Source organism: Bufo bufo, chromosome 6 (assembly GCF_905171765.1).
Source record: "Bufo bufo chromosome 6, aBufBuf1.1, whole genome shotgun sequence".
NCBI classification, from domain to species: Eukaryota; Metazoa; Chordata; class Amphibia; order Anura; family Bufonidae; genus Bufo; species Bufo bufo.
The window spans coordinates 341,401,836-341,414,698 of NC_053394.1; the positions used below are offsets into that span (position 1 = coordinate 341,401,836).

At 45.0% G+C, this 12,863-nt stretch overlaps 1 protein-coding gene across 1 annotated transcript in view; it reads right to left on the bottom strand.

Annotated features, from left to right (window-relative positions):
- Nucleotides 1–225: 225 nt before the first annotated feature.
- Nucleotides 226–12,863, bottom strand: part of MYBL2 (MYB proto-oncogene like 2) — a 35,902-nt gene continuing 23,264 nt past the window's right edge. The window contains exons 11-14 of the mRNA XM_040437338.1: nt 9,514–9,627; nt 9,234–9,347; nt 5,647–6,039; nt 226–1,489 (exon numbers count right to left, since the gene is read on the bottom strand). Of these exons, the coding sequence (XP_040293272.1) occupies nt 1,361–1,489; nt 5,647–6,039; nt 9,234–9,347; nt 9,514–9,627 (750 nt within the window). The 3' untranslated portion in view covers nt 226–1,360. The remainder of the gene's footprint in view (nt 1,490–5,646; nt 6,040–9,233; nt 9,348–9,513; nt 9,628–12,863) is intronic.

The following is a 12,863-nucleotide window of genomic DNA, read 5'->3' on the forward strand; positions in this document are numbered from 1 at the left end:
AATTACCCCCCTAGGTGCAACAGCAGCAGTGCCATTGCACACAGAGACTCCTTTCCTTGTCTGCCATGCTGCACCCCCACCGCTGTGACAGACAGACCAGGCATTAAAAACATTAATGCCTGGCCCTGAAGTCTCTCAGGAAACGTGTTCGGCACGCATGCAATTAAGGGATGGAGACCGTTGTGCAGATGGACAGTCTCCATCCCTTTACTGTGCCAAACACACAGTTCAGGGCCAGGGATGCATAGGGTTTCACTGTCTGGCCTGTCTGTCACAGTGGTGGAGGCAGAGCATAGCAAACAGGGAAAGGAGTCTCTGGGTGCAACTATACCGCCCTTGTTGCACCTTGGGGGTCAATTTTCACATAATAAAAAAGCCTTTTTCTACAGATTGGTATCGCCATCTGTGTCGGCAGAGATATCATCAGACAGACACCAATCTACAGTGACCGGACGCATCACCTATTGGTAAGTGATGACAAATGCAATAAAATAAATAAAAAAAATTAAATAAAAACAACATCTTTTATTTCCTAATTTCAGACAACCCCCTGTACAAATAGTCAGTTATAATAGTGTTAAAAAAAAAAAAAAAAGAAGAAGAAAGGGTCCCCAAAATGTTGATCTCATTGTACGGGGGCGATGGTTGCAAAGAGGCTTTCTTCCCCTGCAATATGAATTTTGCTTCATAAGACGTGTCTGCTTACTTAATACCAGAGAACCCCTTTAAGATCAGTCATACTAACAGCAAATACAAATATACCTACTTGTAAGCAAACTCTCCCTACATCCTCCGCTAGCTAATTTACAACAGATCTGATTTGGGAAGGGGGAACCAAAAAACTTGCAAAATGAAAAGGAGCAATCAGACCGGTTGCAATGAACATTTCCAACTATTTTGATAAACGCCCCAATCAATATAGGTTCAATTTATAAATTGAAAACTACAGCTCAGATCCAATTGTGTATTAGGTATATGACTAACATCTTTTGAAGGTTTTTGTCCTTTTAAAGGGGCTTGTCACCAGGCAAGAGAATTGTGATAAGATGCAATGCCACAGCCCATGGACACAACACGGCAGTGTGTTTTTATGCTGGACCACCCTTTTACAATACTGAAAAGTGTGACTTACCGTACAGTTATAAGATCGTGGGGGGGGGGGGGGGGGGGGGGGGGGGAAGGAATTGGTGTTTCTATTTAATTTACCATTTATTTTGGACCTTTTATGGAGACAGCACAAGCCTGAGTAACGTGTGGTCCAGCCAGAACCCACTGTTAATAGATAGCTGGGGTCTTTGTAGCTGCACGGTGAGGTGGTTCTTCTAAAACTAGATGATGGACAAGTCTTTTTTTGGCTGCATCATGACATGATGAGAGTCCGTGAAGTAGAGCTGTGTTTGTACAAGTTCAGAATTGCTCTGGCTTTCTCCTGCATGAGCAGCTGGTCCTGGGAGCCACCAAAAGCGATGATTTTCCAAGCTTTACTCATCTGGGGAGACAGGGAACAAGCACTGTGAGGGCGAGACAGAAGCTGAGCTCATGTGTGGACAGACGTACACCCCGACGAACTCCAATATGAGCGCTTTACTGATGGGCAAACTGCCCTGAAAAGTTATTGTAATGTGCGAATATTAAAAACTGTATTGCAAGAGTATATGCTTATAGTACAAGTTATTGGAACCATATAACATAAATGTCATGTATGCGTATGACAGAATCTAAGTTATAGCCTTAGAAACCTTTTAAAGAGATTTCCCAAGACTTTGGACAGGTTAGCAATGTCAGATTGGCAGAGGTCCATCTCCTGGCACCACCACGGCACTGGAACCACACTGCTCTGTACAGAGTAGTGGTCATTCTGAGGTACTGAAGCTCAGCGCAGTACCGGAGAACGACCACTAGAGCACACGGAGCTGTGGTGTTCTGGGTCTGTACAGTTTACTCCCAGAACTTGCGGCTGATCGTGGGGGATGTTGAGCGCAGGTCGCCCCCAATGTCATATAGACAACCTATTCTATTCACAAGTCAAAGTTTTGGCCCCCTAAAAAACTACTTTAAAAGGGTTACCTGGTTTAGAAAACCTCAAAAAAAGGAGTTGTCTGGTTACGGATAATGACCTATGCTCAGGATTGGTCATCAATATCAGGTCAGATGTTTGCGGAGAAGGCAGCACTCATGCGAGCACTGCCTTCCAATTCGCTTGAATAGGAAGAAGCAGTTGAAGTTACACAGGAGCCGTAATACAATGCTGCCGCTGCAATGTCGACAGCGAGCAGGTGAGGAGAACACAGCTGGGAGTCAGACCCCTGCCAATCTGATATTGATGACCTAATCCCTAGGATAAGACCTCAATATTGGAAATCGGACAATCCCTTTAATAAGGGGTGGGGGCGGATTTCCTTACGTGTTGGCCAGAGAGACAGTATCTTTCGCTCAGGAGAGTACACACAAAATGAACAGATTTGAATGGGGACTGTGTAATGCTTCATTTCCCCTGTGGTGGCGCTGCAGGGAAATTGAGCACTTACTGCCAGGTTTCCTCACCGATGATCGCTGGCGGTCCCAGCAAGCAGAGACTTCGTGAACAGCTCATCGCCAAGCAGCGAACACCCCTTAGACTCTGGGTGATGGTTCGACTGTCATCTCATACTCTACTCCTAGATTAAGTGTTAAGACTATGGAGTCTGCTAGGCTCTGCAGACAATGCTAAATACTAGCCAACACTTCCAACAGTAAGAGTCCACCGTGGCACGCTGTGACCTGCAGTTCAATGGAGAAGCCGCCATACTTTGCTCAGGAGTCAATTCTTTGAACCGCAGCAGAGGACTGTCATTAGACATACGATACAGGTAAAGAGCCGCTGCAAAAGACTGCAAATGCGGCGGCAGCTTTAATAGCTTTGAGATGGAAAAGGATAATTATTTAAATGCCTCTAATTATGAATCTGTGTGGGAGCCATGGGTGGCATAGTAATAGTGAGATGGATGTTGTTTGGTAGGAGAACACCTGCAGTCAATTCTTTTCTCGCTTCATAATCTGCACAGAAATCAGCTTGTGCAATTTAACCTTTTCACAGCCCAACTTAATTGTAAAGGTTTATTACCTAGAAATGGCTTGGAATCACTCCGTATAAATGGCGTAAGCATCCGCATCTCTAGGTCCTCCACACAACATATCATGTTTTACTAAAGATAGACGGTGCCCGTGGATAGGGGCAGATAACCCACTGTCCTATACTTCAAAAGCAATGGAAACAGGACCAGGATGATGCGCTCTAGCAACATGTACCTGCCTAGAGGTAACCAATCATGCCAGACCTACACCTATAGAAAAAGGCATCAACATGTGCCATTCTAAAAGCGGTGGCATGTCACCGATAGACTTGGATACTATAAAAAAAAAAGTCACTTTTGCAGCATGCATCTGCATCGAAAAGCACAGTTGACAACAGATGCCTAAAGGACACTATTTGGTCTCCATCAGGTGAATGGAGCCCTATGGATGTACCTGGCGTATAGAGCTTCTCCCGATCTGTATGTCAGACTAATGTAAAGTGAACCGAGCCCAACCTATTCCTACAAACCGTTCCATTGTCAAGCAGTGAAAATTATATTCAGACTTTTCTTGGATTCGGTTCTTTTCAGACGGCAAAGCTAAAGCCAATCTGTCCGTCGTGACATCGCCCCTCTGGAGCCGTCCCTTTTCCAGGGTCCTGATCAGCACTGCTGTCTGGTTAGCCGTCCCTTTTTATTTACAGAAGTATGGAGAATGCAGTGCTGATGTGAACAAACCCTTAGGTCTACACGACGACATCTGTCACATAGGGCACAACTACACTGCAATTGGTGTCCCACGACAATATTTATAATGATAGGTCTATGGTGTCCACAGAAAAATCCATTTTGAATGTCGCAGTATATCGCAGTGTGACACCACAGACCATCATTATAAAAATTGTCGTGTGACAATGTCGTCGTGTAGACCTAGCCTTACACACTGTGCTCCCCCATGACCAGTAGATTTTTAGGTAGATTGGGGGGGGGGGCGCTAGGAGAAAACCTGACATACTGGTTCGACTCTGTACACACACCTATTTCTTTTCCTGCACTTACACTCCAATGCAACGATGGAAACCTAAATGGACCCCACTATAAGCCGATGGGATTATTGATACACATCACGGCTAATGGAAAAATGGAAGCTCTGATGACAATGTGAACAATGCTGAACTTTGCCAGACAGTACAACTGAAAAGAACCTCAAAAGATTCTTACAACCAAGGGAGAAACTATCTGAAACGACAAAGCCGCCCATGTCCCGGGCAGGTTAACAAAGTAATGTCAAGACATGGGCGCTCTAGTTTCTTAGGCAACTCTGCGTACTGTAAATTCTGAACTATTACTAGGAAGGGTGGGGTGATCACTTGATTCGCCTTTGGCCTCATGCACGCGACCGTTTTTCGGGTCCGCATCCGAGCCGCCGTTTTTGCGGCTTGGGTGCGGACGCATTCACTTCAATGGGGCTGCAAAAGATGTGGACAGCACTCCGTGTGCTGTCCGCATTCATTGCTCCGTTCCGAAGCCCAGCAAAAAAAATTAAATAAATAGCATGTCCCGCAGAATAGGCATTTCTACAATGGGCCGCCCGTTCCGTTAAAAAAACGGCACGGTCGTGTGCATAAGGCCTTTTACTGAGATTTAAATTTTTTTATTTAATTGGCATTAATTTTTCACCCTCTACCTTTACGTCACCACAATTCTTTCCGGACAGGGTGGCAGTGCCACCTGCTGACACTTGTCACTGAACACACAGTTGCAGACGCTCCCCATGTGTCGCAATTACAAGCAAGTAAGGGTCCATTCACACATCCGCAAAATGGTTCCACATTCGTTCCGCAGTTTTGGGTCACAGGTGCGGACCCATTCATTTTCAATGGGGCCGGAATGTGTTGTCTGCATCCACACTTCCGGACCCGAACTTCCCGTTCCTCCAAAAAAATAGAACATGTCCTATTCTTGTCCACTAAAAGGCATTTTCTATGAGCGTCGACGATGTGCGGTCCGCAAAATGCGGAACGCACATGGCGGATGTCAGTGTTTTGCGGATCCACAAAACACATACGGACATGTGAATAGACACTAAGGCTTCTGCCTAAGATCTGGCTGGGTGACTACTCCAACCCCAGGACAACTATTGGGAGTCGTGTGAGGCAAACAGGTAGTGACTTATCTCGGCCACAGTGGAACAGGAGCTTGCTTGGGGCTGTGTTGTTCTTGCACGGACTGAGACATCTGGTGACGGCAGTGTCCAGTTAGGGCTGCAATAATCCTAATGCTGGGAACTTCTATGTAATAAAAGTGTTATAACATCTTTGTGCACTGCAGCTCTATGGACAGACTGAGCACCCGCTGATGGTGCCTCCAAGACACCCCCATCTATATACAGTGCACCACCTGGAAATGCCTTTAGTTAATTTAGCAAGAAAAAATAAATAAAATACTCGAGATTATAAAATCAATAATCGATCATCAAGTAGAAATAATTTAGATTATTATTATTATTATTATTATTATTTTTTTTTTTTTTTTAACAAAAATCGCCCAGCCCTACTACCTGGTGCTCTCACGTCTTAATAGAGACACTTACCGGTTCGGGAATCCTGAGGGTTTCTGTTTGTGTTGCTGACTGCTTCTCAGCATTGCAAATGATAGGTTTGTCAGGCTTCAAAATGGCTCCTTTACTCCTGTAATACGAGGTCTTGACAGCCGTGTCCGCATCTACAGGTGAGCTCGGGCCAGAGTCTGTAATGAAGTGTATGGAGGGTTCCATTTTGATGAATACGCTTTTACTGGTTTTCCGAGCAGTTGCCTCCTGCGTTTTCACCAGCTCGCCAATGTCAGTGTGTGAGGTTTCATCGTAGACGGAGGAGCCTTTGCTTGGCTTCACCTGGACAAATCCCTGATTTAATAAACTGTTCTCTTTAGTGCTGCAAGACGACTCATTCAGGGACATGGACAAGAAGCTCTCGCAGGACTGCGGCTGAAGAGGGAACAGAGAATTATTCAAAAGCTATCAAGAGCGCAAACTAAATGGTAATACGCACTTCAGGCATGCAGCAACAAGCCGAACGCCTCCAGCAGCTTCAACACTGCGCTCATCGTACAGAGAAAATGGCCATGGCCCCAGTGCTTTGAAAATCAGCAGATCCCCATCTACTACTACCAAATCTATCTTCCAGCATCTCACACCTATCAGAAGACTTTTTCTGAACTCAACTTTGAAGCCAACACATAGAACAGATAAAATCTGTATAAAAAGAGTAACTTTATAAATGCATTGCATTACTTCTTTTTTTTTTTTTTTTTAATCAGATCATTTTTATTAAACATTTTACAGTGTAAATACACGTTTTTCCACAATACATACAAGGATGACATAGAGACATATTATCCATAGGACTAACAACAAAAAGGGCACCAAACTATGTGTATTAATCCAGTTCCAATCCAACCTCCCCCCCATCCCACCCCACCCTAACCTACAAAATACAAAGGCACATTTTTAAACATTTCTATTCAGACGTCGAAACGACAGCCATGGATCCCACAATTTTTCAAATTTCGCTGGGCATCCACGCTTCTGGTACACCATCCGTTCATAACTCAGCATTGTGTCAACAGCACTTAGGAATTCGCCTAGGATTGGCGGCGCTGTCTGTATCCAATGTAGGGCTATTAACTTCCTAGCGACATATAACATTCTCCCTATAGCTATTTTATGCACCTGCCCAGTGGCCAATTCAGAGACATATCCTAACACACACACTTTCGGGTCAGAGGGTATTCGTACCTTGTAAACATCCTGTATTGTCTGACGTACCAACTCCCAGTATCTCCCTAACCTCTCGCACGTCCACATCATATGCAACAAATCTGCAGACACCACAGAGCATCTTGGACACTCATCTGTGGGTCTGAACCCTATACGGAACAAAAAAAACTGTGTTTTGTAGACCCTATGGACAATAAACAGCTGCGAGAGTTTACGTCCTTCACTCAAGGAAGAGAGAGGTATCGCCTCCAGTATGTCAGACCATTGGTCATCAGTTAATTCGCCAACATCTTTCTCCCATTTACTTTTAGCCGTAAGCGGATGCGACATTAGAAACTTCTCAAGCAGCAGCTTGTATATACAGGAAATCATACCTCTCCTCGCCCCCCTGGACAGAATCTGGTGCAATGCAGCATCTCTCCCAGCCACCATATTCGTACCTTTAAATGTGGAGTTGTAAGCATGTCTCACCTGAAGGTACTTATAAAAGTGAGTTCTAGGCAGATCATACTTCTCTTGAAATCTGGCAAATGACATTAACTTCTTTTCCTCCAAAAGATGGCCCAACCTCAGAATACCCTTCCTTTTCCATGCCCCAAACTCAGACAGGGAGAGGAATTCCGGCAGCACAGGATTGCCCCACAGTGGAGTATATTCCGTATTGCCGAAAACCCCCCTCAGGAGCTTGACCTTATTCCATACGGACTGCATCAAGTGTCCCAAATCGCCCATCGGACCACTCTTTCCAGCCCCCCTAGTCTCAAGGATCAGCATTAGGTCATTCATTGCATTACTTCTAATCACTTGAATTACACTGCAGAGCTTCACTCACAATACTGCTGCTCATCAATGGAAATGGACAGCAAGCTTGTCGCCAAACACAAGCCTAAGGCCGAGTTCACACTTCAATGGGTCCGCAAATCCGGAATGGCGGAACAGCCGCACGGGACGGGACCCCTCGGAAGCACTACGGAGTGCTTCCGTGGGGTTACTTCCCGTACTTCCGTTCCGCAAAAAGATAGAACATGTCCTATCTTTTAGCGGAACAGGCGGATCGCGGACCCATTAAAGTAAATGGGTCCGAGATCCGATGCGGCTGACCTACGGCCAGCAATCGTGCATTGCGGCCCGCTATTTGCGGGCCGCAATAGTACATTAATACTCGTTCACAATCCAACAATGTCAGTGCTGAAGCTTACAGAACTCTGGGCACAGCTTTCTACTAGAATGCAGCCTGTGATGGAGGACCGGGGCAAGGTGAGCGAAGGTAGGCAGACATGACATCTGACTAACTTGGTTAGCCACGTACAGACAGCATGCAGTAGGGTGGATTACAAAAAAGGCAGCTACTCCCCTCCTTCTGAATCCAGTATATACCTCGTTATGCTACTTTGAAATAAGATAGATAGATAGATAGATAGATATAGATATATATCTATCTATCTATCACATTATTATGAGCACTTCCTATTTTAAAGAGGACCTTTCACCGCTCCTGACACTCTAGTTTTAATACCATCATGCATTTCCCATGTAACAATTCTGGAACATCTATTCTTATTACTGTATGTTGTGCCATTTCTTTCTTATTTCTACTAGAAGTTCTGAATGAATGGCTATTAGCCTTCACTAAGGGTACAGAGGGGAGGTAACAAGTTGGGGGGTGCATCTGCACAGTCTCCCTATATCCCAGTGATGGCTAACCTCCGAGACTCCAGCCATGGTGAAACTACGACTCCCAGCATGTTTCATTTATTTCTAAGGAGTTCTGAGAACAGCCAAGCAAGTGTACATCTTGGGAGTTGTAGTTTTACCACAGCTGGAGTGCCGAAGGTTAGCCATCACAGCTCTATCCAATCAGCACTGCCATTTTCAGACTGTGCAGGTACACCCCCCCCCCCCCCCCTAAACTGGGTACCTCCTCTCTGTACCCTTACTGAAAGCTAATAGCAATTCTTTCATAACTTCTAGCAGAAATAATAAAAGAATGGCACAACACAGAGTCATGAGATCAGATGCTCCAGAATTATAACATTAGGAAAAGTCCTCTTTAAATGTTGGCAGAGCTAATGAAGAAAGTCACGTGTGGCGAGCTGGCTTGGTTGGTATATAAGGCGTGTGATAAGCTACTCATATATCCCTTGTTGCCGTCATGAGTAAAAGGGCGATTTATCAGAGTTTTAAAAAGGGATGATTATTTGCTTCCAGGACAATGGTATTTCTGAAACTCTGCACTTTGCTACATGTGAGCCGCCAATACAGCACAGACTGTGGCTGATCTGTGCTGCCCTTTAGGTTCAGGATCTGCTATGCAATGTATTTAGAGAAATGAAGGTGCCGGTAACTGATACGTCAAATGCACTCATTTTTTAAACAGATGCGGACATCACCCCATATATTACCTGTACTTCTAGAGAGACTGCCGAAGAAAGGGAAAGTGTGGGAGGCTTGATCTCCTTGTCAACCACATCTAAAGCAAGAGACTTCCGCACCTTCTTGATCGGACTGTGAGAATGCTGAAAGGATACAACGGAAATACTAAATATAACGGCATAAGGAAAACCCAATGTATAAACAGAACTTTTCACCGAGAGGCAGGCTCATAAGTCTCTTACTGGACCCTCAGCCAATCCTTAATAGCAAAATTTTAAAAATAACTAATTTCTCTTAACATTTACTTACCCCAGGTTTCCTTTTTGGACGTTCATGTTTGGATTCATCTACAATGACCAGTTCTATACCAGATTCGTTGCGTAAAACTTCCTTCAGATCTTCTTCAAGATGAGGGGTTGGAGGCTACAAGTTTACAACACATTAGTAACCAGCATAACTACTTAGTAACAGCATACACATTAGTAACCAGCATAACTACTTAGTAACAGCATACACATTAGTAACCAGCATAACTTCGACTTAAAGGGGTTGTCTCATCTAAGACACTGGTGGCATGTTGCTAGGTATCGGTCCCAGAGCTCTGGGACCTGCACCTATCCCTAGAATGGGGCCCCCAAAGTGAACAAGGGCACACAGCATGAAGGCTGCCACCCTCCATTCTTTTCTGTGGGAGGAGTTCTGCCTCCATTCATTTCTGAGGAATAGCCAAGCACCAGCTGGGCTATTTCCAGCACTAAAATAGAGGTGAACTGAGAGGTGGCCCATTCACGTCTATGAGAGTTAATAGCGCTATTTTCAGAACTCCCATAGAAGAGAATGCAAAGCGTGCCATGCATGTGCAACGTGCTCTTCATCGCTTTGGGGGTCCCTGTTCTAGACAAAGGAATGGGTCCTAGAGGTGGGAGCCACACCTCTCTCACATCCTAGCAGTTTGCCTGTTGCGTTACCATCGAGACACACAGGTCTGCATAGGACACAGTAGAAAAAAAAAAAAATAATTCATGAAAACTTGCAAAGCTGCTTCACTTTAGATGCATTCAAGAAATAAATAAATGGCCTTTAAAAGGGGTTATCTGGGAATAAATAATTTTTCCCTGAAGCCCAGTCTGCCGTGTACACGCCAGAGAGGACGCAAGCAACTGGAAGATGGACACACGACAGCCAACATGCAAGGCTGGAGTGGCGGGACATAGGCAAGTATGACTCCTTCCCTAGCGGAGGCAGGCTTTGGGCATCAGGGATTAATGTATTTCCAGACAACCCCTTTAGGCTTACTTCATATGAGCGATACGGAAAAAGTCAGGATATGTTCAAGGAAAAACAAATGGTTTTGCACGCAAGTTCAATCAGTTTGGTCTGTGATAGGGTTGCACCAGGTATTGAATTATCGATACCCAATTGATACTTTTGTACCCGGATCGATTAGATACCGGAATTTGCCTTTTACCGATACTGTTCTCAGCGAGCTCCATGTTCTCCTCAGCAGCACAGTGTAGAAGAAGGGAATCTCTCCCTCCCTCCCCCCTGTGCCACTGCTACCAATGAGGAGAGAGCGGGGTTGAGGACGGGAGGGGCTGTGGCCACTGCGCCACCAATGAAGATAACCAAGGTTTAATACAACTACAGGTTGCGGGTGCCTGCGGCAGAATCACATACCCGAACTCTATGACAGGGTGCTGCGATCCTCTGCAATTAACCCCTGCCGCACCTGAGGGGTTAATTGCCGTGGATCAGAGAGCCCTGTCAGAGGTTGGATGCGATTCTGCTGCCGTCACCCGCCACCTGTATTTGTATTAAAAGGTTATGTATTTATTTTATTGGTGGCGCAGTGCCGCCCCCCCCCCCCCCCCCCCCCCCAGTATTAAAAGTAATTGCGTCAGTGGCCGCAGGGTCCCCTCCCCCCCTCTTCATTGGTGGCCGTTTCGATCAGAGCCCTAGCAGTGAAATCATGGTTTCCATGGCAGCCAGGACGCTACTGAAGCCTTCTATGGCTGCCATGGTAAGCTCCCTGCAGCCGGTGGAACGCACACGTCACTTCCAGACTCGGTCTGCCGCAGATGAGAAGAGAAGATGCTCCTCCCCCCTCACACCGAACTTCGCCGGCCTGGCAAGGGACGATGAGGCAGCCCCAGGCATCCCCCCATGGCGCTGAAGGGAAACTACTGCCTGGCTTCTCAGCAGCTCCTAGTGGAGACTTACGCCGACAGGTACCTCCATTAGGTTTCAGCCATTTAACCCTAGAGGTCCTGCAGCCCCGAAACAGACCTGAGAAGAAACTCCTCCTGTCCCTGGCCAGGAAACAGGAAATAACTGAGTGGTGGAAGGCAGTGGACCAATTTAAAGATCTGGGAAGTTCCTGTTTCCTGTCTGGAAGGGGGAGGATCTCTTACAGGTGCCGTCATGGGGCGTAATGGAAATCCTAATTACCCTAATAGATCTATATTAGGGTGAATAGGACAAGAGATTAAAAGATTCCACGTTCTAGCCAATAAGGGGGCTAATAGTTATTAAATAAATAAAACACATTGTATATTGCCACGTCTGAAAAGACCAAACTATTAAAATATAAAAAATCTTCTATGCGGTAAACATCGTAACAGAAAAAAAAAAAAAATAGGCGCGATTCGCCATTTTTTTAGTCACCTTGTCCCCCCAAACAATAGGATAGAACTGTTCGATTATGGGCCAGATGTTCCATAAAATGCGGAATGCACATGGCTTTTTTGGTGTTTTTCATTTTTTTTCTTGCGTGGTATCGAAATCTAATAAAAATTTGGGTATAATGACAACCCTAATCTGTGGTTGCCTTTAGTGTTTCAGATTTTCCACGTGGATGCAATCAGTTGTTGATGTGCTTTTTCATGTGCGTGAAGAAAAACTGAAGGGTAACACTAAACATCAACTCCTAGAAACCATCATTAAAAAACTGATTTCATCCAGATGCCTTCGGTTTTTCACGTTTTTTCTATGGGGCTAGGGCTGTTTAATAAAAGCACAATATAGAACATGCCGAGATTTTTCCTCAAGGCAAAGATAATCAGTGATAAACAACGCTCATGTGCACAAAGCCATTGAGATGAATGGGTGTGAAAGACGCTTTTCTTTAAAAGGATAACGGTCAGGTTTTCTTTTTTTTTTTTAAAACCAATGTTAGCATATGGTACTGCTGCAGCAGCATTATGCATAAAGCAATCTTTAGTTTCTTCACATACCACTGTTTTCCTTGAGTTTTTCCTTTAGTTACGGCTGTTTAAACATTTACAATATGAGGACCATCTCAAGATGGCTCCTCTGACATTTCTCAGAGGCTAAAACTGCTTTCCCTCACTTCACATACACACTTTCTGTAGCCAGCAACTCCCTGCCAGCCAATCAGATTGGATTACTGAGAGACACACCTCCTCACTCTGAAGCCTAATGCAGGCATGCAGTGTGAAGGACCGCCCCTCTGCCTTCTGTTTATACTAAAAGGAAGACAGACAAGCCCTAGCAACAGTCTTTTAAAAGAGAGCAGTGGAAAGGGACAGAGGACATTAATGAAAGCTGTCATTATAAGGTAATTACAGATCTTTTGACAATCATTGACAAACTAACTCAGGTATACATGCCTAGCTCTAATAAACTAGGAAATAAAAACA